Below are 26,058 nucleotides of genomic sequence, written 5' to 3'. Positions count from 1 at the left end.
GCAGGAGCTCAATAAACACCTGGAAAATCAACAAATGCTGCCTCAAGGGCCCGCCCTGAACACCCAAGCCACTCACGTCTACCTGTTCCTGGACCCCCCTAGTTCTCTCCCTCCTGCCCCAAAGCTGCCCCTCTGCCTTCCGTCAGCTGCAAATGCCCCCAAGAGCGGAAGACAGAGGCCCCGCCAGCCAGATGAGGCTGCCACGAGCCAAGGCCAGTGTTTGTTAAATGCATCACTTGTCATTTCCGGTCCCCTTCACCAGTGACAGTGCTCTCCTTTCACCTCCTGAAGTGGGGGCGGCACCCAGCACTGGGGTCAAAAGTGGAGGCTCTGGAGTCCAGGAGACCCAGGCTGCAGTCTGGTCCCACAGTTCCCAGCTGTGAGATCTTGGGCGTGTCGTTTCCCCTCACTGACACTTCACCTCTCTGACCCAGGGGCCAGGCTGTGATAATACCATACATTTAGGGCAGAAAAGATTTCTTTCGCGTGTCAAAACAAGTTACCTCCCAAACACCAGGCCCGGTGCTGGGTGGTGGGGTCGGTGCTGGCCACACAGCTCTGGGCCCTGCCCTCCTGGAGCTCAGGGTCTAGAGGGAAGCACGGAGGCAGAAAAGTAAACAGGATAATTAACAATGGTAAACGGGGATGTGTTCCGGAGGAAACAAGCAGAGGGGTGATGACAAAGGGGTGGCCGGGTAGTCGAGGAGGCCTCCCGAGGAGCTGTCTTTGCCGTTTGGGTGAAGGGCATCTGAGGGAGAGAAAAGGTGTGGGCAAAGGCTTGGCCAAGGGGCAGGAGAGGTCAAACAGGCACAGGAACCTTCATGCAGAGTTCAGGGCTAGCCTTGCTCCTGGCGACACAGGGTAGGGGTTGGGGAAAGGGGGCAAGGGTTTCCAGCAGGTCTGAGCTGATTCCAGGTCAAGAAAAGGAAGCTTGAAGTCAGGCCAGGATTTGAACCCACGTCTGGCTGGCTTCCCAGGTGATGCCAGTGGTAAAGAGCCCCCTTGCCAGCACAGGATACACAAGAGACGTGGGTTCAATCCCTGGGTTGGGACGATCCCCTGGAGCAGCAAATGGCAACCCATTCTAGCATTCTTTCCTGAAAATCCCATGGACAGAGGAGCCACAGGCTGCAGAGTCACACACCTAGCACCTCAGCACCCGGCCGCCTCCCAGGTCTGTTATCCTACCCACGGTGGTGGACAAGCTGGCCTGGAAACCCTCCCAGGGCAATGCAAAGGGAAACCAAGTCACCGGGACGGCTGTAATCAAAAGAGGGGCAAGCACAAGCACTGGTGAGGACGTGGAGAGACTGGAAGAGCCGTACGCTGCTGGTGGGAGACACAGAGGTGCTGCTTTAAAAATCCGGCAGATACTTGAAAGCTAAGTATGCTCCCAACCAAGCCACCAATCCCACTCTGAGCTCTCTGCCCGAGAGAATTCACAACATGCATCCATACAACAGTTTATATACAAACGTTCATAGCAGTGTTATACATAAAGCCAGAAGCAACCCACAAACGAGTCTTTTGATGAGTGACCTGTGCTGGATGGGCACAATGGAATACTACTGAGCCACAAAAAGGACCACTGCTGGGGCAGAGAACATGCAGAAGGGAACAAGGGAGGGTTCTGAGAGGCCGGGAACATCCTCAGACCACACTGGGGTCTGCACCGCACAACTGCAGAAAGGCAGACAGCTTCTGAACGCCACACTGACCACAGGCGACAAATTACACCCTAGTAGAAAGGCAGCCCTCTCGCGGCTCCCCCTCCTCTCACAGTAAAGGCACAGCTCTCACCGTGGCCCTCTGAGGCCTGGCACGACCCTCCATGCCGGTCTGCTCTCACCCGCCTCCCCTCAGTCACCACTTCCAGACAGGCCAGCCTCCCCACTGTTCCCTCGTCACCCCAGGCCTCTTCTGCCTCAGGGCCTTTGCACTGGCTGTTTTCTCCACCTGAAGGGCTTTCCCCCACGGTCTGTGTGACTCCCTTCCTCATCTCCAGTAGGTCTTTGTTTACACGTCACCTCCTCAGAAAGCCCTTTCCAGACCACTGTATTTAAGTTACAATCCCCTTACCCAACCCTCACTTCCCATGTTCCTCCCAACTTTAGTTCTGGCCACAGCACTTATCACCACCTGAGCTGCTGTCTGTTTTTCTTATATGTGTTCTTATTTGTATACACTCTCTTATTTCTCTTATTCACTGTCCCTGTCCCTAACTCCACCCCACCTCCAGTCCTCAACAATACATGGGCTCCAAGAGCGCAGGGCCTCTGTTCCCAGCCGATCCCCAGTATCAGCATGGGGACTAACAAGCAGCGGGGACTCAACCCGCATCAGCTGAAGGGATGATTATTAGAGCTGTGAGCTGGTGTCTGAGGCCCTGGCTGAAGGAGGGGCAGGCTGGCTGGGGCAGATCGCTGAGGGTCCGCCCAGGAGCCAGGCGAAGACGGCAGCAGAGGCCTAGGGCACAGCAGTGACTAAGACATAGTTCCTGCTCTGAGACCCATGTGCCCAGTCTCACACCATCCCCAGAACACCGAGGAAGGGCCCCAGGAAGCAGTGGAAGCCCTGAGACCCGGCTGGGGCTGGGAGGAACTCGGGGCATCCTCTTTGACTGCCTGGATCCACACTGGGAATTCCACCTCAGCCCGGCCTCTGCCTCAGGATCCATTCATCCCACAGGTGCCGAGCTGCTGCTCCGTGCTTACTCCTGAGCTGGGCGGTGCTGGGGACACAGCGCTGACCAAGGCAGTTCCCGTTCTGTCCTCCAGGGGCTCCCAGTCCATCGGAGGAGACAGAGTGACAACCCAGAGTAGGCAGGGCGGGCACCGGGCAGCCCAGGGACAGTGGGAGCCCTGACCCAGTCTGAGAGGGTCAGAGAGGCTCCTCGGGGAGAGAATGCCTGAGATATCCAGGACTGATAAGGATCAGTCAGGTAAAGACGGGAGAAACACATGCAAAGGCTAGGAGAAGAGACAGCGAGGCATGTGCCTCGTTTCACAGTAAGAGCTTCACAGTGGCTGACGCTCCTCTTGTCCAGGGACTCAGGCAGGGACAATTTTGCCTCCTCCCCGCTGCCACTCCCTCCAGGGGACATTTAGCGACATTTGGAGATGTTTTTGGTTGCCACAATGGGGGAGAGACGTTGTGTGTTACTGACATCCAGTGTAGAGGCCAGTGATGCTGCTAAACATCATACGAAACACAGGACAGCGCCTACCATGAAGAACTGTCCAGCCCCAAATGTCAATAAGCTGAGAAATCCTAGTCAAGTCTGAGGGGGAAAAAGGCAGATCACGCAACACCTCGGTCTGCCAAAGAATTTGAACTTAATCCTGAAAGCAGAGGGATAAATCTTGAAAGATTCTGGATAGAAGTCGGACAAGAGATCTTGCGGGGGTGGAGTGGGGGCAGGTTTCTGTAAGCTCAGGGCAATCAGTGCACACTGAGCCCTGGTCTCTCAGAACACTGCCCCAGGCAACAATCAACAGAACCTCAAGAGAAGAAAAGGCCTTCTTTCAGTGAGACTGGAAGGCTCCTGAAGACAGGGACAAACACTTCCTAGGACTACCCTTGGGGCCAGGCCCTGGTTGAAGATGCTGAAAAGATCCAGACCAGGAAGGTTGGCTCTGTCATACAAACCTCACCCTAGCGTCCTCCCCAGGTGGTATTATTTGCCCCTCCTCCATCCTAAAGGAGATCAGCCCTGGGTGTTCTTTGGAAGGAATGATGCTAAAGCTGAAACTCCAGTCTGTTGGACACCTCATGCGAAGAGTTGACTCATTGGAAAAGACTCTGATGCTGGGAGGGATTGGGGGCAGGAGGAGAAGGGGACGACTGAGGATGAGATGGCTAGATGGCATCACCAACTCGATGGACGTGAGCTTGAGTAGACGTGAGTTTGAGTGAACTCCGGGCGTTGGTGATGGACAGGGAGGGCTGGTGTGCTGTAATTCATAGGGTCGCAAAGAGTCGGACACGACTGAGCAATTGAACTGAACTGAACTGAACTGGGCTCGCTCAGTCCCTGACATGGATTTTTTTGTCTCCACCCTTGTCACTCCAGGATTATACTTCTTTATACTCCTGTCTTCTCTCTCACTCCCCTGATGAACGGACATGGTTAGAGCCACTCTCGTGGCTAGGAAAAGAGAGAGCAGGGCTCTCACAGGGCTGGCCCTCCTGCCCAATTCCTCCATTTACCACTGGAGAAATGAAGGGGGGAAAGGAACCTGCCCAAGGTCACACCCAGAGTCAGCTTCAGATCTGTTCTCGTCTCACAACCTGTACTGCCTCCCACATGTCAGTGACATCCCAGTGGGTGGGTCGACAGAACCTCTGCTGTCACTCCATCGACTCCCTAAACATCTCAAGGGTGGCTGCCTGAACTAGTATGTTCTACAGCTTGTTCAGCTGGAGTGGCAATGGGTCAAAAGTCAGTGCCAGGATTAATTTCCCGACAGGACTCATGTACGCTGAAAGTACACCCATCTCAGTCTCGACCACCCTGCTTCAGCAACGGCGGGTAACTTCTACAGGGAACAGATCCCAAATCTAACCTAGGTGACCTTCTCTAAGCGCCTTAGTCTGTTCCTTGGATTCCCGTCTGTAAAATGGGTCTGTCAGTCTCCACAGCGCGTGCCTTTCACCACGATGATCACCGGACTTCCCCAGAGTTAGAAAACTCCAAAATAATCAATCACTGCCCATCCCTGGAGCACGCCGTGAACCCCAGCCCACTCTAGGAACGGTCCGGGAGCCTGCAACCGCGGAGTCGAGAACCCAGGGAGCCTGGGTACAAGTCTGCGCCCCTCCGCGCCCGTCTCGTCGGCTCGAGCAGCGAGCCTGGTGGCCGCCCGGCGCGGGTATGCAGGGGGCCCGGCGCGGGTATGCAGGGGACCCGGCGCGCAACAGGGCCCCGCTCCCCGCACTGTCCGGCCTCCCAGGCTGCCCGGCCCCGCCTGGGCCGGCTATTCAAGGTCCCTCTGGGCAAGGACCCCTCAGAGCACAGGATTATGTGAGAAGAGGCAGGACACGCCCCGTGGGAGGCCCCCCGGGTGGGGAAGAACCCCTCAGGCCCCTCTCGGCCTCCGTACCTGACCGGAGCTGCCTCCCCCGGCCGCCACTACGGCGCTGCCAGCCCCGTCCGCCTCCTGCGCCGCCGCCATCTTCCCGCTCCGGGTCCCCGCCCCCGCCGCCAGGACCGCCCCGTCCCGGACGGCTCCAGCGCGATCGCGCGAGATTTCACGTTTGCCCGACCCGCCGGCCACCGTATCCATCCCGCAAGAGCGCCTCAGCCACGCCTCTCGGGAGCCGCTTCCGGCTGTGAAAGGGCCAATCGAGCCACCGTACCCTAGTCCTGCCCGTTTTCACCTAGTAGACACCCTCGGGCTTCCCAGGTGGCTCAGTGGTGAAGAATTCGCCTGCCAAGTAGGAGACGCGGGTTCGCATCCCTGGGTAGGGAAGATTCCCCTGGATAAGGATATGGTAACCTGCTCCAGTTTTCTTGCCTGGGAAATCCCATGGGTAGAGAAGCCTGGCGGACTATACAGTCCATGGGGTCGCAAAGACTCAGACACGACTTAGCGACTCAGTTCAGTTCAGTCGCTCAGTCGTGTCTGATTATTTGCGACCCCATGAACCGTAGCACGCCAGGCCTCCCTGTCCAACACCAACCTCCAGAGGCTACCCAAACTCATGTCCATTGAGTCGGTGATGCCATCCAACCATCTCATCCTCTGTCGTCCCCTTTTCCCCCTGCCCTCAATCTTTCCCAGCATCGGAGTCTTTTCAAATTTTCGCATCAGGTGACCAAAGTACTGGAGTTTCAGCTTCGGCATCAGTCCTTCCAATGAACACCCAGGACTGACCTCCTTTAGGATGGACCGGTTGGATCTCCTTGCAGTCCAAGAGATTCTGAAGAGTCTTCTCCAACACTACAATTCAAAAGCATCAATTCTTCTGCTCTCAGCTTTTTTTTTATAGTCCAACTCTCACATCCATACATGACTACTGGAAAAACCATAGCTTTGACTAGACGAACCTTTGTTGGCAAAGTAACGTCTCTGCTTTTTAATATGCTGTCTAGGTTGGTCATAACTTTCCTTCCAAGGAGTAAGCGTCTTTTAATTTCATGGCTGCAATCACCATCTGCAGTGATTTTGGAGCCCCCCCCAAATAAAGTCTGACACTGTTTCCATTGTTTCCCCATCTATTTGCCATGAAGTGATGGGACTGGATGCCATGATCTTTGTTTTCTGAATGTTGAGCTTTAAGCCAACTTTTTCACTCTCCTCTTTCACTTTCATCAAGAGGCTTTTTAGTTCTTTACTTTCTGCCATAAGGGTGGTGTCATCTGCATATCTGAGGTTATTGATATTTCTCCCGGCAATCTTGATTCCAGTTTGTGCTTCTTCCAGTCCAGCGTTTCTCATGATGTACTCTGCATATAAGTTAAATAAGCAGGGTGACAATATACAGCCTTGACATACTCCTTTCCCTATTTGGAACCAGTCTGTTGTTCCATGTCCAGTTCTAACTGTTGCTTCCTGACCTGTATACAGATTTCTCAAGAGGCAGGTCAGGTGGTCTGGTATTCCCATCTCTTTCAGAATTTTCCACAGTTTATTGTGATCCACACAGTCAAAGGCTTTGGCATAGTCAATAAAGCAGAAATAGATGTTTTTCTGGAACTCTCTTGCTTTTTCAATGATCCAGCAGATGTTGGCAATTTGATCTCTGGTTCCTCTGCCTTTTCTAAAACAAGCTTGAACATCTGGAAGTTCATGGTTCACGTATTGCTGAAGCCTGGCTTGGAGAATTTTGAGCATTACTTTACAAGCATGTGAGATGAGTGCAATTGTGCAGTAGTTTGAGCATTCTTTGGCATTTCTTTTCTTTGGAATTGGAATGAAAACTGACCTTTTCCAGTCCCGTGGCCACTGCTGAATTTTCCAAAGTTGCTGACATATTGAATGCAGCACTTTCACAGCATCATCCTTTAGGATTTGAAATAGTGTAAACGGAATGTGATCCACTGGAGAAGGGAATGGCAAACCACTTCAGTATTCTTGCCTTGAGAACCCCATGAACAGTATGAAAAGGCAAAAAGATAGGACACTGAAAGATGAACTCCCCAGGTCGGTAGGTGCCCAATATGCTACTGGAGATCAGTGGAGAAATAACTCCAGAAAGAATGAAGGGATGGAGCCAAACACCTGATGCGAAGAGCTGACTCATTGGAAAAGACCCTGATGCTGGGAAAGATTGAGGGCAGGAGGAGAAGGGGACGACAGAGGATGAGATGGTTGGATGGCATCACCGACTCAATGGACATGGGTTTGGGTGGACTCTGGAAGTTGGTGATGGACAGGAGGCCTGGCTTGCTGCGGTTCATGGGATCACAAAGAGTCGGACACGACTGGGCAACTAAACTGAACTGAAACAACAGCAAACAGTAGCGTGCCCTGAACTCCCAGGACTTTCTTGGCGAACATGTACGCTTGCCACAGCCTCCCTTCTTTCTGCCCCTCTCGCGTAACTCCGCCCCTTTCAGTTGTATGAGCCTCCTGGGTCATTCTGTCCGCTTCGCCCCGCGGATTCTTTAAATCCTTTTCATTTCAACTTTCATGAGCTTTCCCGGCCACCGTAAACGCATCGAACCGCTCCGCTTGAACCACACCCCCTCCTGCTTTAAAGGAGCTCTCCTGGTCTTCGAACCAAGACTCGGTGGCCTCTCTTTCTGACCTTTTGTTTTCCTCTGACAAGTCTCCCTAGGTTATAGCACTGTGCGCTTAGTTACTATTTCAGACTAAGCGACTTCACTTTCACTTCTCACTTTCATGCATTGGAGAAGGAAATGGCAACCCACTCCAGTGTTCTTGCCTGGAGAATCCCAGGGACGGAGGAGCCTGGTGGGCTGCCATCTATGGGGTCGCACAGAGTCGGACACGACTGAAGCGACTTAGCAGCACCAGCAACGCCACCACACTTTCTAACTGGACCCTCTCGGCCCCTCCCTAAGCCTTGGGGCTGCCTAGTTTAATGCGCAGGTACGTAGCCCTCGTGGTCTTCGCATTCCAGCGAAGCCTGCCACTGCGGACTCCGCTTCAGGGACTCAAAGAACTCCATGCCTTTTCAATAACTTGCTACAGCTCCGGATATGTGTTGAGAGACCCTTGGCCCAAGGAAGGAGTAATAGAGGCCCAGAGAGGACAGAAGACTTAGCAGTTGTGAAACGTTCACCAGTGAATTGGATGGAAGTCTGACCTGGGTTCAAACCTTGGCTGTGCTGCGGAGCAGCTAAGTGATTGCAGACAAGTGACCTCTCTCTTTGGGCTTCATTTTTTCCCTCTGTAAAAGAATGTAAAGCACCTGGCACCCGTCCTCACTTAGTGTGGACCTTAGTAAGTGATCAGTATCAAGCCCTGTGGTTATGAACTTTATATATGGTCTGGAAAGGAAAGCAGGCTTTGCATTGAGATATTTTAAATATTTATTTAACGTTTTACTGACGACATTCTCCACTTTTCTCGAGGCCTCAGCTCAAAAGTAGCTGTCCTCCAGGAAACCCTCGTGAGCTCCCAGACCTCCTCTATCCCTGGACTTCCCACCCCGTCCCTGCCCACTTCGTGTCATCACGGATGGAGGTGGGTGTGTCGTCGTCATGGTCACGTGTCTCCAGCACTGTCCCAGGGCATGACTGCTGAGTGAAAGGATGAAACTCTTGAGTGCAGTGAATGACTTACCTCTGAGCCAGCACAAGGACAAGAAGAAACCTTAGAAAACGTCTTGCCTTGTCCCCTTCTAGTACAGATACTAACGATAGTAATGATTCTGTGAAATTGTAGGCCTAGTCTTCAAGTCTAGAGATGGAATGAACATAATGATGAAGTCTCCCAGAAGATGGGCAGATGGAGATTTTGCGGGCTTTAAAAACAACTACGAGTCTTATTTGCCGCACCTGGGATCTTCACCGTGGCACAGGCTTCTCTCTAGTTTGTGGCGCATGGGCTTAGTTGCCCTGAGGCAGGTGGGATCTTGGTTCCCCCACCAGGGATCAAACACACGTCCCCTGCATTGGAAGGCAAATTCTTAACCACTGGACCACCAGGGAAGTACCTGTGAACCTCTTTTTTAAAAGTGCAAAACCGCGTGTACAAATTTAAATAGAGCACCAAAGAAAGCCAGTTTCACTGTTACCCCATCATTGCTCTCAGCACTACACGCCCCAACATCCTCATATACCGCAGAGTCCTGCTCTGTTGCAACACCAGGGGCTCTGAGCTACACTGTGACCTCAGATGGGGCCCTTGTAAAGCCCTCCCCCATGTCCACTGAATGACCAAGTAAATACTTCCATTCCTGTTAAATCAATCACCGATCAGACCCACTCTGTGCTCCACTAGGGGACGCCCGACACCAACCAGAGGTTAAGATTTCAAATTCTAAGGGGGCTGGGGACCTGAACTTCTGGGTCCCCAAGGAGAACGGATTGAGGGTCCTGAATTCTGGGAGAGGAGGAGTTTGGGGGGCCTCGACTCCCGGGGTCCTGAAGGGAATGTGATTGGGGGTGGGTGCCTGAGAAAGGAAGGAGGAGTCTGGGAAGTACACCAGGATTGGTTGGAAACAGAACTAGCCTGGGCAGTGGTTTAGTTTGGCTTGAGTCTGTGGGAAACAAGTGGACAGAGCAGGGATTGTTCATCCAGGGTCCCCCCCTGCCCCATCACCCACTGGGCTTGGCAGCTTCAGTTCTTCCCAGGCCCTGGGGACTTTGGGGGCATTTCCCACAACCCTCCCCAAGTCCCCTGTTTTCTGCTGGACTCACAGCTGCCGAGCCCCAGGACTGGGAAAACTGCCCCAAGAGAGCTGAAAAGGCTGGCCGGAAGCTAATGTCAAGTCTGTTAGCAGACTACAGGCCCTGCATCCTCAGAGGCCAGTAGCCCGACCCATGGGACTTGGGGGCACAGGACCCACTCTCTAGTCCTTCCAGATGTGGGAGTCCAGGCCCTTCCTCCACCCATGGGCCCCAGCACTGTCCTCCCTCAGACTGCAGGGCCTCTGCTCTTAATTCACCCCCTGTGCTTTTGGCCGGTAATTCTCCACTGCCCAGATACCAGAGGATAGAGTCCATCCGTTCAGACCTGGGAGCCAAGTGAATACTCCCCTCCCCTCCCCCTACTTTCCATCAGCAATTGTCCTTACCACACTTCACTGTGACTCCAGGTACCCTGTGACCAGCCCAGCTGCGTCCTTTAGAGTACGCTCCCTGTAACCCCTATCCAAGGTGGCTGCACCTAGATCTTGAACTCTCCTCACTTCTTCACCTTTTCTTCATCACCTGCATTGCTGTCTGAAGTTCTTTTCCATGGATCGTCTCTGCCTCCCACCCTTTCCCCTCAGCCCCTCTATTTGTGACTCAGGATGGAAGGGTTTCTGGTCCTGAATAGGAGCTCAGGAAATATTATTACTCTTGCTAGTAAGAAGAGCCAAAAAAGCATACTGCCAAGCTGTAATCAGTAAAACCGTATAAAGCTGGGTCAGGACCCAGTCAGTACCTTTTTGACGGGTCATGTGAAGGCAAGGTCAAACCAGTCAATCCTAAAGGAAATCAGTCCTGAATATTCATTGGAAGGACTGATGCTGAAGCTGAAACTCCAATACTTTGGCCACCTGATGCAAAGAATTGACTCACTGGAAAAGTCCCTAATACTGGGGAAAATTGAAGGCAGGAGAAGAAGGGGACAACAGAGGATGAGATGGTTGGATGGCATCACCAAGTTGGATATGAATTTGAGCAAGCTCCGGGAGTTGGTGATGGACAGGTAAGCCTGCCGTGCTGCAGATCATGGGGTCGCAAAGAGTCGAACACGACTGAGCAATTGAACTGAACTGATGAAGGCAGGGCTGTCTTTTTCCCTGCTGTGTCTCCAGCGCCTGGTTGTGTCTCAATAAATACATGACGGGGTGCGGGGCAGGGGCGGGGGTGGGGGGGCAATGTATGGGAACTGGCACAGAACACAGCTTTTACAGATCTGCCTTCTTGGGTCCCAGCCAACCGGGGCACTGCCTTCCCACACTCAGCAATGACTCATGGGCACCACTCTCCCCTCTGCCACAGGGCCATTGAACACCTCTCTGCAATGGCATATTTAAAGTGTCAGCCCAGTGATTGATGTTGATGAATGGCAGAAACCAACACAATATTGCAAAGTAATTATCCTTCACTTAAAAATACATAAATTTTTACAAAGTGTCAGTCCAGGCCCCAGACACAGTCAGAGGCCACTGTAAGTAAGCTGTATTCATTTACCTGATGCTGGGAAAGATTGAAGGCAGGAGGAGAAGGAGATGACAGAGGATGAGATGGTTGGATGGTATCACCGACTCAGTGGACGTGAGTTTGAGTAAACTGGGAGTTGGCAGTGGACAGGGAGGCCTGGTGTGCTGCAGTCCATGGGGTCGCAGAGTCAGACATGACTGAGTGACTGAACTGAACTGATTCATTTATCATTTTACAAATGAGGAATCTGGGACTTCCCTGTTGGTCCACTGGTTCAGGCTCTGTGCTTCCACAGCAGGTGGCACAGGTTCGATCCCTGGTCAGGGAACTAGATTCCATGCGCCACATGGCATGGCCAAAAAAAATGGATGAGAAAGCCAGACCTCGGTGAAGGTCAGTCTCTAATGATTGTTGTTATGATTATTCGTTATTATTATTCACCTCTTTATTGTCACTGACCAGGTTAGGAAGATATACATAGGATAGGTGCTCAATAAGTGTTGGCTGGCAGGCATCAGCTCCTCCATCTTGGACCCTGAGGTCTCAGAAAAGTGATGACGTCGAAAAGAATAAACTTGGCTTTATTATTATTATTGATAAGTCAGGCTAGAATTGGGAACAGGATGCTGAGAGTTGCAAGGAAGAGGGCAAGGGTGTAGATCAGGGGACCCAGGGGGTTGCCGGAGCCTGGACTCCCCCGTGATTGGGGGCCCAGCTGTTAATCTTCTCCTGACAGTATGGAAAAGACCTGGTCAGTAATAATCCCTGCGTAGGTGGTCACAGCTGCCGTGCTTTTGCTGTATATGTCCCTGGGGAGAAAGGACAGACGGACTGAGGGAGGAGGGGCTGGGGGTCTGGACCCTGTGTCTGAGGGATGGGTGGCTGGGGGTCTGGACTCCTGGGGCTGGGGGAAGAAGGGCTGGGGTCTGGGACTCCGGGCTCTTGGGGTGTGGGTGGGGGCAGGTGATACCTGATTTTCTCATCCACGGTGGGCAGGTATGTCTTCTTGTACAGCTTCTGGGCGGCTGCCTTGGCTGTATCCCAGTAACCTAGGAGTGACTCCTGCATCTTGGTGAGCAGGGCAGGGCTCGAGGCCTCGTCTTGCTGGGGAACATGGGCCCCTTGGGCCTCTGCAGGAGGAGAGTGCGTTAGGGTAGCTGAGGGGCCTGCTGCAGGGCGAGCAAAAAAGAGGGAAGGAGAGGGATCGGCAGGGGCAGGGCGGCACAAGAACCTGACTGAGAGGATGCTCGGGGCTCCTCCCCCTCCTGGCATCCCCACCTCCCCTACCAACCCCACTCAACCCCACTCACCGAATCCCAACACCAGGAGGATGAGAAACCCGACCAGGAAGTATCTCGTGCCCATGGTGTCAGGAGACCTGGAACACTGAGGCGGGTGGGGGCAGGGCCATGGGAGGCATCTGGCCCTGGGGTCTCCGGGCCTCAGGGATACGGGCCTAGGACCCCCTCTCCCCTTCCTCCCCACCTGAGTCAAGTTCCTAATGACTTGAGCCTCGCTTCCTAATATTCAATGATGCTACTCCTGCTTCCTGGTTGTTCCATCTTAATTCTCTTCTTTTTTTTTTTCCGTTGTGCTGCGTGGCTTATGGGATCTTAGTTCCCTGACCAGGGACTGAACCCAGGCCTGGCACTGAAACTGCCAAGTCCTAACCACAGGACCACCAGAGAATTCCCCGCAACATCTTATTTCTATCATTCATTCATTCAAGAAGCATTTCTTCAGCACCTACTGTGTGCCAGGCGCAGTTCTGGGCCCAGCCATGAACACAGTGGCCCTTGCCCTCAGGAAGCCAACGTGAGAGAGAAATGCAAGGAGCAAACGTCAAATGAATGAAGTATAGTGTCTGTCTCCCTCTGATAAGTGCTCTGGAATGCAGAGGGTGTGCTGTGTAGCTCGGGAAAGCCTCAGCAGTGGGGCGGCTTTTACGTTAAGACCCAGTCAGTACAGGGCCACGTGCCACAGTCTGGGTTAAGAGCCACCACTTGGATGAGTGAGTTTCCTCTGCTCTGGGCCCTGTTCTACCCACATTCCAGAGTCATCTTGATCCCAACCCTGGGAGGGAGTCACTCAGGGACAACAGGGGTCAGTCCATCACATCACCCTCCACCCCATCACATCACCCCCCATGTTTCAGAGACTGCGGTGTGGAGGTTGACATCTGACAGGAGGAGGATTAGCACACACAAACATTCTACAGTTTTTAAATTCCGTGATTTTTTTTTTTTAACCCCAGCAATGCCACATGCTCAGCTTGCGAGATTTAAGTTCTCACACCCAGCACAGCACCCAGGGCCCCAGCAATGCAAGTGCCCAGCAGTAACCACTAGACCACCAGAGAATTCCCTAAATTCCATGATTCTAAAACTGGAACTGGTTTTTTTTGTTTTTAAGGCTGAGCCAAGCAGCATGCGGGGTCTTAGTTCTCCAACCAGGGATCGAACTCGTGCCCCCTGCATTGGGAGCTCGGAGTCTTAACCACTTGACGGCCAGAGAGTTCCCTGGAATCTAATATCTTGACTTTTGCAGTTTCTGATTTAACAATCTTGGCCCACTCCTGCTGTCCCCCACCCCACCCCCACTTCTGTCCCCTCTCTTACCAGACTCTGGCGGCTGTCCTCAGCAGCTCCAAATGGGCAGAGAAAGGCTTTATAGCTCTGAGATCCACCCCTCCACCCCCACCTCGACACCTCGGCCAAAGTCCTGGCCAACAGGACTGTGGGGGTGGGAGGGGGAGAGTTGAGGGGGAGGTGGCGTGGGGACAGAGAGGGAGACAGGTTGAATGGGGGGCTGTGGAGGGGTCGGGGGTTCTGGGTGCCCACCAGGCACCAGGTCTGGGGTCTCCATAGCGTGGGAGGGGAAGGCAGAGCTCTGAAGGAGGGGCGGCTGGCAGGGGTGGGGGGCTTGCTAACTGCTCTCCAGCCTTCACCCTCCACCCCAAACGGAGAAGCCTTAAGTCCTCTGCCACCCATAAGCTGGCAGTGGTGGGTCCAGCACTGAGGGCGGGGTGGGATCATCCCTCGGGGCCTCCCAGTCCTTCCCCTCCCCACCCCCACCCCCACTGTTGCTCCTGCCACGTGTCACTTCCTCCACCCCTTAACCTCTGGAGGGGGATGGGGGGTTATCTCTGGCGAGGCCAGGAGGGACTGGGACAGGGACACACACAGGAGAACTTGTTTATTGCAGAGGGTGTGACGCTTTAATTTTGGTTGCTAGGCCTGCAGAGCAGCTGGGGACACAGACTGTGGGCCTTGTTCAGGAGGCTATCCTTGGAACTGCGCAGCCAGGCCTGGGCGCGAGAGCCCAGGCCCTTCAGATGGTCATCGTAGTAGGTCTCCATGAAGCCCCGGAAGGCCGTGGGGCCCCTGGAAGGGAGGGGATTCACAGTGGAGACCGCAGATAGCCCCCGAGACTTCTGCTTAGTTCATCCATCCCTCCCTTTGACCCAGGAGCCCTCGCTCTCAACACTTACCTCCACCCTTCTCAGACCCAGCGTCACAGCCCTGCCCCCAACCCATCCTCCTCCTGGAAACCCACAAGTTTGGGCACAGTCCCTCCTCCCCCAGACCCAGGAGCCCAGACCCAGGATCCAGACCCCCAGCCCCTCCTACCCCAGACAGACACAGGATCCAGACCCCCAGACCCTCCTACCCCAGACAGACCCAGGATCCAGACTCCCAGACCCTCCTACCCCAGACAGAGCCAGGATCCAGACCCCCAGCCCCTCCTCCCCCAGACCCAGGGGTCCAGACCCCCCAGCCCCTCCTGCCCAGAGCCAGGATCCAGGCCCCCAGCCTCTCCTCCCCCAGACCCAGAGGTCCAGGGCCCCAGCCCCTCCTCCCCCAGGCCCAGGGGTCCAGACCCCCAGCCTCTCCTCCCCCAGACCCAGGATCCAGACCCCAGCCTCTCCTCCCCCAGACCCATGGATCCAGACCTCCAGCCCCTCCTGCCCAGAGCCAGGATCCAGACCCCCAGCCCCTCCTCCCCCAGACCCAGGGGTCCAGACCCCCCAGCCCCTCCTCCCCTAGACCCAGGATCCAGACCTCCAGCCCCTCCTGCCCAGAACCAGGATCCAGGCCCCCAGCCTCTCCTCCCCCAGACCCAGGGGTCCAGGCCCCCAGCTCCTCCTCCCCTAGACCCAGAGGTCCAGGCCCCCAGCCCCTCCTCCCCCAGACCCAGGGGTCCAGACCCCCCCAGCCCCTCCTGCTCAGAGCCAGGATCCAGGCCCCCAGCCCCTCCTCCCCCTAGCCCGCCCCTCCCGCCCCTCCCCCTCTCCGAGAGCCAGTCCCCTTCTGCACACTCACCAGAACCACTTCCACTTCTCTCGGGTCCTGTTCACCAGTGGCTCCACCCACTCCTTCACCTTGCCTGGAACCAGGCTCCAGGACCTCCTGGCTGGCGCTGGCGGGGGGCTCAGGGTCCTCTCCGGCTCTTCTTGCTCCTTCACCTTGCCTGGAACCTGGCTCTGGGAAGTACTGGCTGGCGCTGGCAGGGGGCTCAGGGTCCCCTCAGGCTCTTCTTGCTGGCATGCTAGGTGGGACCAGAGGACAACTTGGACGCCCGGGCCGCTGAACCTGTCCCTCTCCCCTTCCCTCCACGCTCGGGGTCGCTATCACTCCTGAAGTCCTCCCACTGCCTTCTCTGTTCCTCTGACCCCTCGCCCCACTCCAGCCATCGGTCACCTCCTTTCACCCCCTGTGCCTGAGACCCCCATCAGCCCTCCATCTGCCTGAAGCATCCTCCCGCAGTCTGTAACCCTTGCCCCTCCATGCCTCCCTCGCTAGCTGATCTTGCTGCCTCCTCTTTTCCTGCAACCCCACCCACACGGTCTGAACGACCTCCATGGGCAGTGAGGGACGTCCCCAGGGATGGAGGTTGGCAAAGCCGTGTGTCAGGCTGGTGGGCCAAGGGTTCTACCAGGAATCACATACATCTGTCAGTCTGGCACCCCTACACCTGGGCAAAGCCTCACCTACAGAGACCAGCCATCACACAGCTACATGTTTACAGACATATATGGAGGCACCCATGCGACCAGTGGGGTGCCCTTGGCCAATGACTTAACCTCTTCAAGGCTCAGTTTCCCCTTCTGTAGAATGGGCTTGGGACAGGACCTAGCTTATAGGATTACTGTGAGAGTTCAGGGTTAACACGGAGAACTGGTTTCCGGCACATCGGAGGCACTGTGTACATAGTGATATTTTAAATGCATGTGCAGAGGGACTTCCTTAGTCCAGTGGTTAAGACTCTGCGCTTCCAATACAGGGAGCACGGGTTCCATCCCTGGTTGGGGAACTAAGATCCCACATGCCTCATGGCATGGCCAAAGCAATAAAACTGAAGAACTGCACATGCAGAACCCAGACATACTCACACAGCAGTACACACAGACACTCTCCCACCCACTAACCCTCAAATCTTTTGCATAATTACCCCCTAAAGACATACACGTGCCCACAAGCATACAAATGCGTGTTCACACACACACACGTTTACCTCGCCTGCATGCTCTTTTGCTGACACACACAAGTGCAAATTCATGGTCAGGGTCATCTGTACTAACCCTGTGTACACACTCTTCAAACACAGCCACCCCTGACACAGACTCCCAGACACGCGCACAGATCTGCATGCCTCACATTCGCGCACACTCACACCCCAGGCTGCTGCGGGGTCCCCATACCCCACTCCCGGCTCTTCCTCACCCACGACACAGGCCAGGACCAGAACGCAGAAGCAGAGGGAGGCCAGGGCCTGGGGCCTGCATCCAGGGAACGACATTTCTGGGGGCCTCTGTCCCTCTGAGCTCAGCTCTCCGGGCTGGGGGAGGGGCAGGCTGCACTGAGCAAAGCCCTCCCCTGGCCACCTCCCCACGCCCCTTGGCAAGGACTTCAGAGAGAGAGGGGCCCAGGTGACAATGACAGTCAGAGGCCATGCCCGCCCCTGTTGGCCTCCTTCCTACCCTCCCACCACCCTAACCTGACAGGGGAAGACAGAAGTTTCTTTGGCCTCCTGAGCTGAACTGAGTTCAAATCCTGGCTCCACCTCTTATGACAGGCCCTTTGGGGCCTCAGTTTCCTCCTCCGTAAAATGTGCCCCAAATCCATACTTTAGGATGTAAATTAAATGATGTGATAACAAGGGAAATTAGATATTTTAAGTTTGTAAAATTAAAACTTTTATTTTATTTGGTTGCACTCTGTGGCATGTGGGATCTTAGTTCCTGGACCAGGGATCCAACCTACACCCTCTGCACTGGAAGTTCAGAATCTTAACCACTGAACCCCCAAGGGGTGCACAATGTAGTCAAGAAACCATGGGCTGGATTCTTTGGTCTAAGGGAGCCAGATAAAATACAGGATGCCCAGTGACATTTGAATTTCAGAGAAATAATGAAGTGTTTTTTTTTTTTTGTATAAATATGTCCCACGCAGTATTTGGGAAGTATACTAAAATTTATTGGTTGTGTATCTGAAACCCAAATCTAACCAGGCATCCTGTGTTTTTATGTGGTGATTCCAGCAATCCCTGGAGGAGGAAATGGCAACCCACTCCAGTGTTCTTGCCTAGAGAATCCCATGGAGAGAGGAGCCCGGCGGGCCGCAGCCTGTGGGATCGCAGAGTTGGACACAACTGAGTGACTAAGCACACACGCAGTCTGACAATCGAACTGTGGCCACAACCTGAATGACTGTACAGGACTGATCAGGAGGCCTTCCAGAATGCCGTCCATTCCAGTGGGCCCCGCGCGGGCTCTGGCATACTGTAGGTGCTCAATGAGTGCTCCCTAGAGTTCCTCACTCACAACGTGTGTTAGCAGCTCAGTCGTGTCCAACTCTTTGCGACCCCATGGACTGTAGCCTGCCAGGCTCCTCTGTCCCTAGGATTTTCCCAGGCAAGAATACTGGAGTGGGTAGCCAGTCCCTCCTCCAGGGGATCGTCCCGACCCAGGGATCAAACCCCGGTCTCCTGCACTGCAGGCAGATTCTTCACCCTCTGAGCCACTGACGATAAGTGAAATAAAATCTCCTGCAGTTTCCGACTGGGATGATGAAAATATTCTGGAAATGGATAGTGATCATGGTTGCACAAGATTGTGTATCTACTTAAATCCACTGAACTGTACACCTAAAAAATGGTTCAAATGGTAAACTTGCTGTCACATGTTTTACCATGATTAAAAAAAAAGAGAGAGAAAAAAATCCACCTTGCATTGTGTTAGGGGAAGCAGTGGGGTGTTGAGTTCAGAGTCTGGCTCCGCCTCCTTCCTGCTATGTGACCTGGTGTATGTTGCTTAATGTCTCCGGGCCTGTTTCTTCATCCACGAACCAGAATCGTGGACTATGTGCCTACGCAGGAGACTAAAGTAGATCGTTTACCTAACTTACCCTAACAACGCCAGACACACCGCAAAGCCCTGTTGTCAACCCCGCTGCTAATTATTAAGCTTGCATTTCCTGGTGCTCGCTACCCATCAGGGGCACATTAACTCACTGAATTAACCTCAGTCCTGCGAAGTGGGCATCTTTTTCATTCTGATTTTACAGGTGAGGAAACTGAAGCTGTGGGGGTTGGGCTCTCCAGCCAGTAAGTGGTAAATCTGAAGCCAGCCCTTTCACTCTGCCTAACCAAGCCAGAAACGACCTCTGCCTTCACTTCCCCCACCCCAATCCCAGAGGGCAAGAGACAGATGGAAGCAGGGCCAGGGGTGGGTGGGCCTGAGGGGAAGGTCTCTGACCCGGCCCAGACTCCAAGGTCAGCATGAGCTGTTCCCTGCTTGCAATGTTTGCCCATCTCTGTCATCCAAGGCAGGAACAGGCTGAAGGTCGTTCAGGGTGGACCTCAGGGATGGCTCAAAAAAAAACAACTGTGGGTGAAGGGTGGGGGGCAGAGAGGTCACAAAGGGGGAATGGGGGATGGGAGCAGTAAGCCCTGAGATCTCAGCATGTGTGTCTGGGGACAGAGAGCCTCTCTGAGCCTGAACCTCTGTGTCCACAAGATCGTCAGTCCCACCGCCAGACTCCCAACCACTCTATCCACTCCCGGGTCTCTGCTTCAATCCAGATTCCACTCCCTGTCCCATGAAATCCTACACTCCCTTCCCTTCCGTCACCCCTAACCTCTTACCTCCCTGGCTGCTCTGGGTTGTGGCAAGGAAGTCAGGGGTGGAAGAGAGATCGCTATATCCCTTCCATCTCTACTTTCTGCCTTTGTCTGGAAGATCTCCGTTCATTCATTTTATCATAAAAGTTGAGATATTTGAAAAAGAAAACACAGAACAAAAAACTTAGACAGTAAATATTCACATACCGTAACAGTCACCCTTTTAGAGTGTACAATTCAGACTTCCCTGGTGGTCCAGTGGTGAAGACTCTGCGCTTCCCTGCAGGGGACCAGGGTTTGATCCCTGTATGCAGTGTGGTGATGCCAAAAATAAATAAATAAAGTGTGCAATTCAATGAGTTTTGGTATATTCGCAAAGTTTGCAACAATCACCATTATCTCATTAGAGAACATTTCATCACCCAAAAGGAAACCCCACACCCTTTAGCCCTCACTCCTATCCCCTTCTCCCCAAGGCAGGGCAACCACTGACCAGCTTTCTCTTTGTTGTTGTTCAGTTGCTCAGTCGTGTCCCACTCTTTGTGACCCCATGGACTGCAGCACACCAGGCTTCCCTGTCCCTCACCATCTCCCAGAGTTTGTTCAGACTCATGTCCTTTGAGTTGGTGATGCCTCCAACCATCTCATCCTGTGTCTCTGCAGGTTTCCCATTTCTGGACATTTCATATGAATGGAATCATAACATGAGGTCTCTCGTGGTGGCTCCTTTCATGGTTCTTCCCTGTTGCAGCGTGTCAGTGCTTTGTTCCTTTTTTTTTTTTTCTTTGAGGCTTGTGGAATTTTAGCTCCCTGATGAAGGATCAAACCCTGGCCCTTGGCAGTGAGGGCTTGATGTCCTAACCTCTGGACCACCAGGGAATTCCCAGGGCTTCGTCCATTTTACGGCTGAATGATATTCCACTGTGTATGGATATACATACACTATATGGATTTATTTACTCATTCATCAGTTAATAGGTATTTTTTGGCTGTTTTCCACTTTTTTGACTATTACGAATAAAAGTACTATTAAGAGGTGTGTACAAGTTTTTGTGTGAAACTGTTTGTAGACCTAGGAATGCAATTGCCGGGCCATGTGGTAACCTTGTTTAACTTTTTTTTTTTCCTCTTCCGATTTTATTGAGGTAAACTGGACATACAGCACTGTCTAAGTTGTACGGCATCATGATTTGACTTACATACATCATGTAAAGATTACTAAACACCCACATTTCATATAGATACAAAATTAGAGAAATGCAAAGAAAAATTTCTTGTGAGGAGAACTCTTAGGATTTGCTCTCATAATAGCTTTCATATAATGTGTGTGCAATGTGTGCATGTGCGGTTGTGTCAGACTCTCTGCAACCCTGTGGCCGGTAGCCCACCGGCTCCTCTGTCCAGGGGATTTCCCACGTGAGAGTAGGTTGCCATTTCCTTCTCCAGGGGATCTTCTCAAACCAGGGATCGAACCTGGATCTCTTGCACTGCAGGCAGAGTCTTTACTACTGAGCCGCCAAGGAAGCCCCACATATAATGTACAACAGGGTTTTGTCTTTTTTTAAAAAAAAACCTCTCACTTTTACCAAGGACCCACCAATGTGGGCCGAGATGTCACCAAAACCGTGAAGAAGGTGGCCCCTGGTCATCACCAAGAAGTCTACACCAGCCTGGGCAGCAACTTCCACACCAACAAGCGTGTAGGCCAGGAGATAGCCCTGATTCTGGCAGGAAGCTCAGCAACAAGACCAAAGGTTGTGTTGCACATCTGATGAAGTGGGTTCAGAGAGGCCCGGTGAGGGGTGTCTCCATTCAGCCGCAGGAGAAGGCAGGAGAGGGGAGAAAGAGTTAAGTGCCTGAGGTCTCAGCCCTGGACTAGGAAATCACTGAAGTAGATCCTGACGCTAAGAAAACCCTGAAGCTCTTGGAGTTTGGCAGCCTGTCCAAACTGCAGGTCACTCAGCAGCCTAGAGTTGGGATGAATTTAGAGCTATTTGAAGTTTTCTGCTGTGCTGAAATATTTTCATTAAACCTCGGACCAAAAAAAAAAAAAAAAAAAATTCCCAAGGCAATTTAAAAAAAAATTGAAGTGTAGTTGATGTACAATAACTATTTACTTTTTGAGGAATTGCTAAACTGTTTTTCAAAGTGGCTTCATTCATCCTTTTTTCTACTCAGTATAAAAAAAGTTTTGTTTTTTTTAATAGAAGTATGGTTGTTTACCATATGTTAGTTTCAGGTATGGAGCAAAGGGATTCAGTGTGTACTCATCTTTAAAAAATATTTATGTATTTATTTATTAGGCTGCACCAGGTCTTAGTTGTGGCGTGTGGAATCTAGTTCCCTGACTGGAGATTGAACCTGGGTCTTCTATATTGGGAGTGCAGAGTCCCAGCCACTGGGCCACTAGGGAAGTCCCCCTGTGTGTCTTCTGAGCCTTTAACGTGAGAGATTTCTGGGGATTTAGGAGAGTGCTTGCGAAATCATTTGATCGATTCCAAAATGCTAAATAAATAAACCAAGTTAAAAGTAATTTTTTTATGGAGTTGCTACAGGATATACCCATATATCAACTAGGGAAGACCAGTGCAACTCTTCATAGGAATTCAGTCTAATAAAGGATATGGGGGACTTCTTTGTTGGTACAGTAGTTAAGAATCTGCCTGCCAATGAAGGGGACACGGGTTTGATCCCTGGTCTGGGAAGATTCCACCTGTCTCGGAGCAGCTAAGCCCATGCGCTACAACTACTGAAGCCCGTGCACCCAGAGCCCATGCTTTGCAACAGGGGAAGCCATCGCAATGAGAAGCCCATACACCGCAAGAAAGAGTAGCCCCTGCTCACTTCAACTAGAGAAAGCCCACTCGCAGCAATGAAGACCCAGCACAACCAAAAATAAATACATTAAAACAAAAACTAAGGACATGTGCACATTTTAACATGCTGGATGTGATGCCAGTGAGGCTGGGGTCGGGTGTGTGTGCTTAATTGCAACTTATATGATAGGCAAGGTGACTTGGGGGAGGAAGTCAGAGTAGAACATAGCCCCTAGAAGCCCCACCTGGGTTCAAATCCCATGTCTAAGCACTTTGGGCTTTGTGATGTCTAGCAAGTGACTTAAGCCTTCTGGGCCTCAGTTTCTTTCTCTTGTATAATAGGAGCAGTAACAGCATCTGCCTCAGGGGGGTTTTATAAAAATGATATATTACTTTAGTTTTTTTTTTTTTCTGATTTACCGTATTTGTTTCACCAAATATTAAAGCTTTGTACCACACCTAGTCCTGTGCCAGGCTATGCCTGGGTCCACAGTGGTGATGAAGCCCTGTCCCTGCCCCCGAGTCTTAGAGTTCAGTGGGGCGTGGGACAGACCCATCCCCAGACAGTGATGACCCAGAGTGGACAGGGCTGGGATGGAGGTGCTTGACCCAACCTGGGAAGGCTTCCTGGAGGGCTTCAAGGAGGGCTTCCTGGAGGAAGGGACATCAAAGCTGAGACGTGGAGACTGGGGATTGTGTCAGCCTTTCCTGGTTTCTAGCCCATGCCCTCTTTCAAATCCCTCTTCGTTATCCGTTCAAAATGTAATAAGATCTACCACCTGCATGGTGATGAGTCAACCCATGAAAAATGAAGCTCATGATTACACAGGGCGTAGTGAGTCTTTGCCAGCCTGTGGACATATGTCCGCCTGCCCCTTGGGCTTGGGTTTTTTCACCATCCTCCAGGACCATCTCTACTGTATGGCTGGATAGGCATCAGGGAACCAGTCTCCCAAGTCTGAGCACCTTGAGATCTGAGAACCAACTGTGTGACCACAGGGACTTTGCCACCTCCCAGTCTCTGAATCTGTACACCCCAGTCCTCCCTTGCCCTGGGAAGGATCCTTACGTGGCCTTCAGAGGAACTTCTCTGTGTTCGACGGTGCCAACGACTCGCTGTGTTGTCTTCATGACTTGACCAAACCACGGTACTCCTCTGATGATGGGAAGGAATTTGATAGGACCTGGGGCCACCTGGGCTGGGGCTGGCAGTGCCCAGAAGAGGAGCAAGGGTGCAAACATTTCCATAACGGGAGCCCTTTAGGATGAGATTCCAGGGATGGGAAAGGAGATCCTTGAATGTGGTTCTGGGTGTCATGGCATTAGAATGCAGCGGAGGGTACCAGAGCGACCAGATCGGGTTCACGATGCTGGTAATCGCCCTACTCTCAGCACTAGACTGGTTCCCCGCCCTTTCTAGGCGTGGTAAAAGCAAATTACCCAATCACGAAGGAGCGAGAGTGATTACGTCATCGGTTGCTAGTGCTCCTCTGGGCAGATTGCCATCCACTGGACCAGCCTTTAGAGAGCCCTGAGACCCGCCCTGGGCGGGTGGAGATGCGGGGACACTTGGTGGAGGATATGAGATCCAGGGCACAGAATGGGCCCCAGGGCTCTCAAGGGTCCTCTAAGCCTGTGCCCCAGGCCCGAGCTAGCTTCAGTCTTCCAAATCTCAAGTTCTCAGTGTCCCATTCCAGTTTTACTGCCCCAAACCATGAAGAGAGCCACCAATAGGACCAAGGGCGACAGAACGAGTTTTGCGGTGGGGTGGGTCCGGAGGGGCACACTGAAGGTTCCTTCTGGGCACTGAGGACACCACGGGGCCTTATTGATGCCGGGGGTGTGGAGGGGGAGGGGGTGGGGGTCAGGTTAGTCTCCGTTCCCTTAAGCCCTCACCTGACCATCTGCCTCCCTGTGCCCACCCACCTCCTCCACTTCCACCCCTCCTTGGTGGTGGTGGGATCAAGTAGGGCACAAGCCTGAAGCCTCAGGCCCAAAGCATTTTGTTGTTCAGCACCTGCGCCTCTAAATTTCCCTGACTGGTGGGGACCTCAAGCTTCTATAGTCCCTTCCCAACCCAGAGGACAGCCTTCCCCCTCTCTCTCTGGTCATCTTCCCTCAGGGGTCTCTCCTCCCAGCCTTGGGTTGGCGGGGGCGGGGAGTGGGTTCTCTCAGTAACACTCAATAACTCACTAACTTAGGACTTTCCTGGTGGTCCACTGGCTAAGACTCCACGCCCCTAGTGCAGGGGGCCTGGGTTCAATGCCTGGTCAGGGAACTAGATCCCACATGCTGCAACCAAAAGACCTGGCACAACCAAATAAACAAATAATTATTTAAAAAACAGACAAACCCAACTCACTAAGTCAATTCACACTGTGTCCCCAGGCCATCTCTACCATCCCCTCTCTCTTCTTAGCCAGCCTCTTCAGCTAAAATGACTCTTCCTCCCAGAGTCTGGGGTCCTACAGTCCGCCGCCACACACCTGCCCCTTTATCACATCCAATGTCACTGTCAGACTAGCCTTCTTATTCCCCCATCTTTCTGCAACTGGGAGACTCCCCCAAACTTCCCTGGATGCTCCTCTGGGATTTTAATTTCATGGCTCCCAATGTTTTTTGGAAAGAAGTCTTTATTTTTTTGCCTCGCATTGCAGGATCTTAGTTCCCAACCAGGGATTGCACCCAGGGCCATGGCAGTGAAAGCGCTGAGTCCTAACCGCTGGCCCGCCAGGGAATTCTCTAGAGAGAGGTCTTTTCAACCTGTCAAAGGTACAAAACCTCAGCTGCAAGACTCCCGACGTGTGCCCCTCCAAGAGATCCACCAGGAACTCCCTTCTGTCTGTTCCCCCACTGTCCCAGCCTCCAGGGCCCCTGTAAACACTCCATCTGCCCTTATGCACCCTCTTGGCTACTCAGAAGACAAGCACCAGCCCCTTCCCTTCCACCACATCAATCCCCCCGGGGCTCCTAGCCAAGGCGTCCCCCCTCTTCCGCCCAGCTGTCTTTGACTGCTAGTGAACCCTGGCAGCTGGAAGAGGGTGGCCCTGGCCCCAGACTCCAGGTTGGCTGGCCTCGTGCCCCGACACCCACGTGTCAGCCTTGAGGCGAAGTGGGGTAGTTGTGAAAGCGAGGCACAGACACTGCTGGGCAGGATTGCAACAGCCCTCCGGCCAGCTCTGTGCTGCCAGTCCCTGTCGGGGGAGCCCATCGGCTTCCTCTCTGAGCCCCCAGTGCTCCCCACACGTCCACCCAAATGCCCCTGCTCCCCACCCCATCCCGTGAACACCAAAGGACCACTGCAGTCTGCCTGCCTCATCCTCACCTCGGCTATCCAAGTTTCTGTTTACACATGGCGCAACTGAGGCACAGCCAAGAACATTCAGTGGCTCAGTGAGAGGCTAAGGGTCCTCCCCTTCTTTGTCCCTCATCCTTTTCCCCCCCTTCCCGGACTTCAGGCTGTCCCTCTGGATTCCTGCTGGGGTCAGCCTCCAGCCCCACAGCACCCCCGTCAGCCTCCTTGAGGGGAATGCTGTGGTGAGGCAGGACACCCTCTGTGCTTAGCTGGCTTCATTAGGGAGAATTCAAGATTCAGGTCTTCAAGCGGACAATATGGCTGATGCCCCTGCCCTCATTGACATCTGGGGAAACAGGCTCAGGGGGCTTGGCCCCAGGCCCTGGACACACAGTGAGTCAGCAGAGTTAACAGGAAACGTGGGTGGGACTAGGCCCCCTGCCTGAGTGCCCAGAAAACTCCCCCCACCCCCACCCCCACTCAGTCCCAAGGGTGAAGCATCTGGTGGCGGGGAGGGGCTTGATTCCATCAGGACAAAC

General features: G+C 53.2%; 3 protein-coding genes across 5 annotated transcripts in view; all 3 read right to left on the bottom strand.

Annotated features, from left to right (window-relative positions):
• CLPTM1 (CLPTM1 regulator of GABA type A receptor forward trafficking) overlaps positions 1–7,583 on the bottom strand; it is a 30,356-nt gene extending 22,773 nt beyond the window's left edge. Inside the window, exon 1 of one of the 2 annotated variants that reach the window (XM_068991807.1) lies at positions 7,548–7,583. In XM_068991807.1, the coding sequence (XP_068847908.1) occupies positions 7,548–7,583 (36 nt within the window). Of the gene's footprint in view, positions 1–5,102; positions 5,175–7,547 lie in introns of those variants that run through there. The other variant, XM_068991806.1, reaches the window with a different exon arrangement.
• A 4,157-nt stretch (positions 7,584–11,740) lies between these two features.
• Positions 11,741–12,673, bottom strand: APOC2 (apolipoprotein C2). The gene is made up of 3 exons (XM_068992574.1): positions 12,598–12,673; positions 12,258–12,417; positions 11,741–12,096 (listed from the first exon to the last, which is right to left on the bottom strand). Exons 1-3 carry the CDS (start codon positions 12,650–12,652, stop codon positions 12,006–12,008), a joined length of 306 nt encoding a protein of 101 aa, XP_068848675.1. The 5' UTR covers positions 12,653–12,673; the 3' UTR covers positions 11,741–12,005.
• Positions 12,674–14,401: 1,728 nt separating this feature from the next.
• APOC4 (apolipoprotein C4) lies at positions 14,402–17,252 on the bottom strand. Of its 2 annotated transcripts, XM_068992576.1 has the most exons (4): positions 17,011–17,252; positions 15,782–15,835; positions 15,610–15,700; positions 14,402–14,670 (listed from the first exon to the last, which is right to left on the bottom strand). In XM_068992576.1, the coding sequence occupies exons 1-4, from the start codon at positions 17,084–17,086 to the stop codon at positions 14,505–14,507; spliced, it is 387 nt and encodes a 128-aa protein (XP_068848677.1). In that variant the 5' UTR covers positions 17,087–17,252; the 3' UTR covers positions 14,402–14,504. The 2 variants fall into 2 exon arrangements, with proteins under 2 accessions (XP_068848677.1, XP_068848676.1); XM_068992575.1 differs by having other exon boundaries at positions 15,610–15,835; positions 17,011–17,152.
• Positions 17,253–26,058: the final 8,806 nt, after the last annotated feature.

The sequence above is a fragment of the Capricornis sumatraensis genome, chromosome 20 (assembly GCF_032405125.1).
Source record: "Capricornis sumatraensis isolate serow.1 chromosome 20, serow.2, whole genome shotgun sequence".
Classification (NCBI taxonomy): Eukaryota; Metazoa; Chordata; class Mammalia; order Artiodactyla; family Bovidae; genus Capricornis; species Capricornis sumatraensis.
The sequence above is the reverse complement of the archived record's forward strand: the minus strand, read 5'-3'. Positions and strand labels throughout refer to the sequence as shown.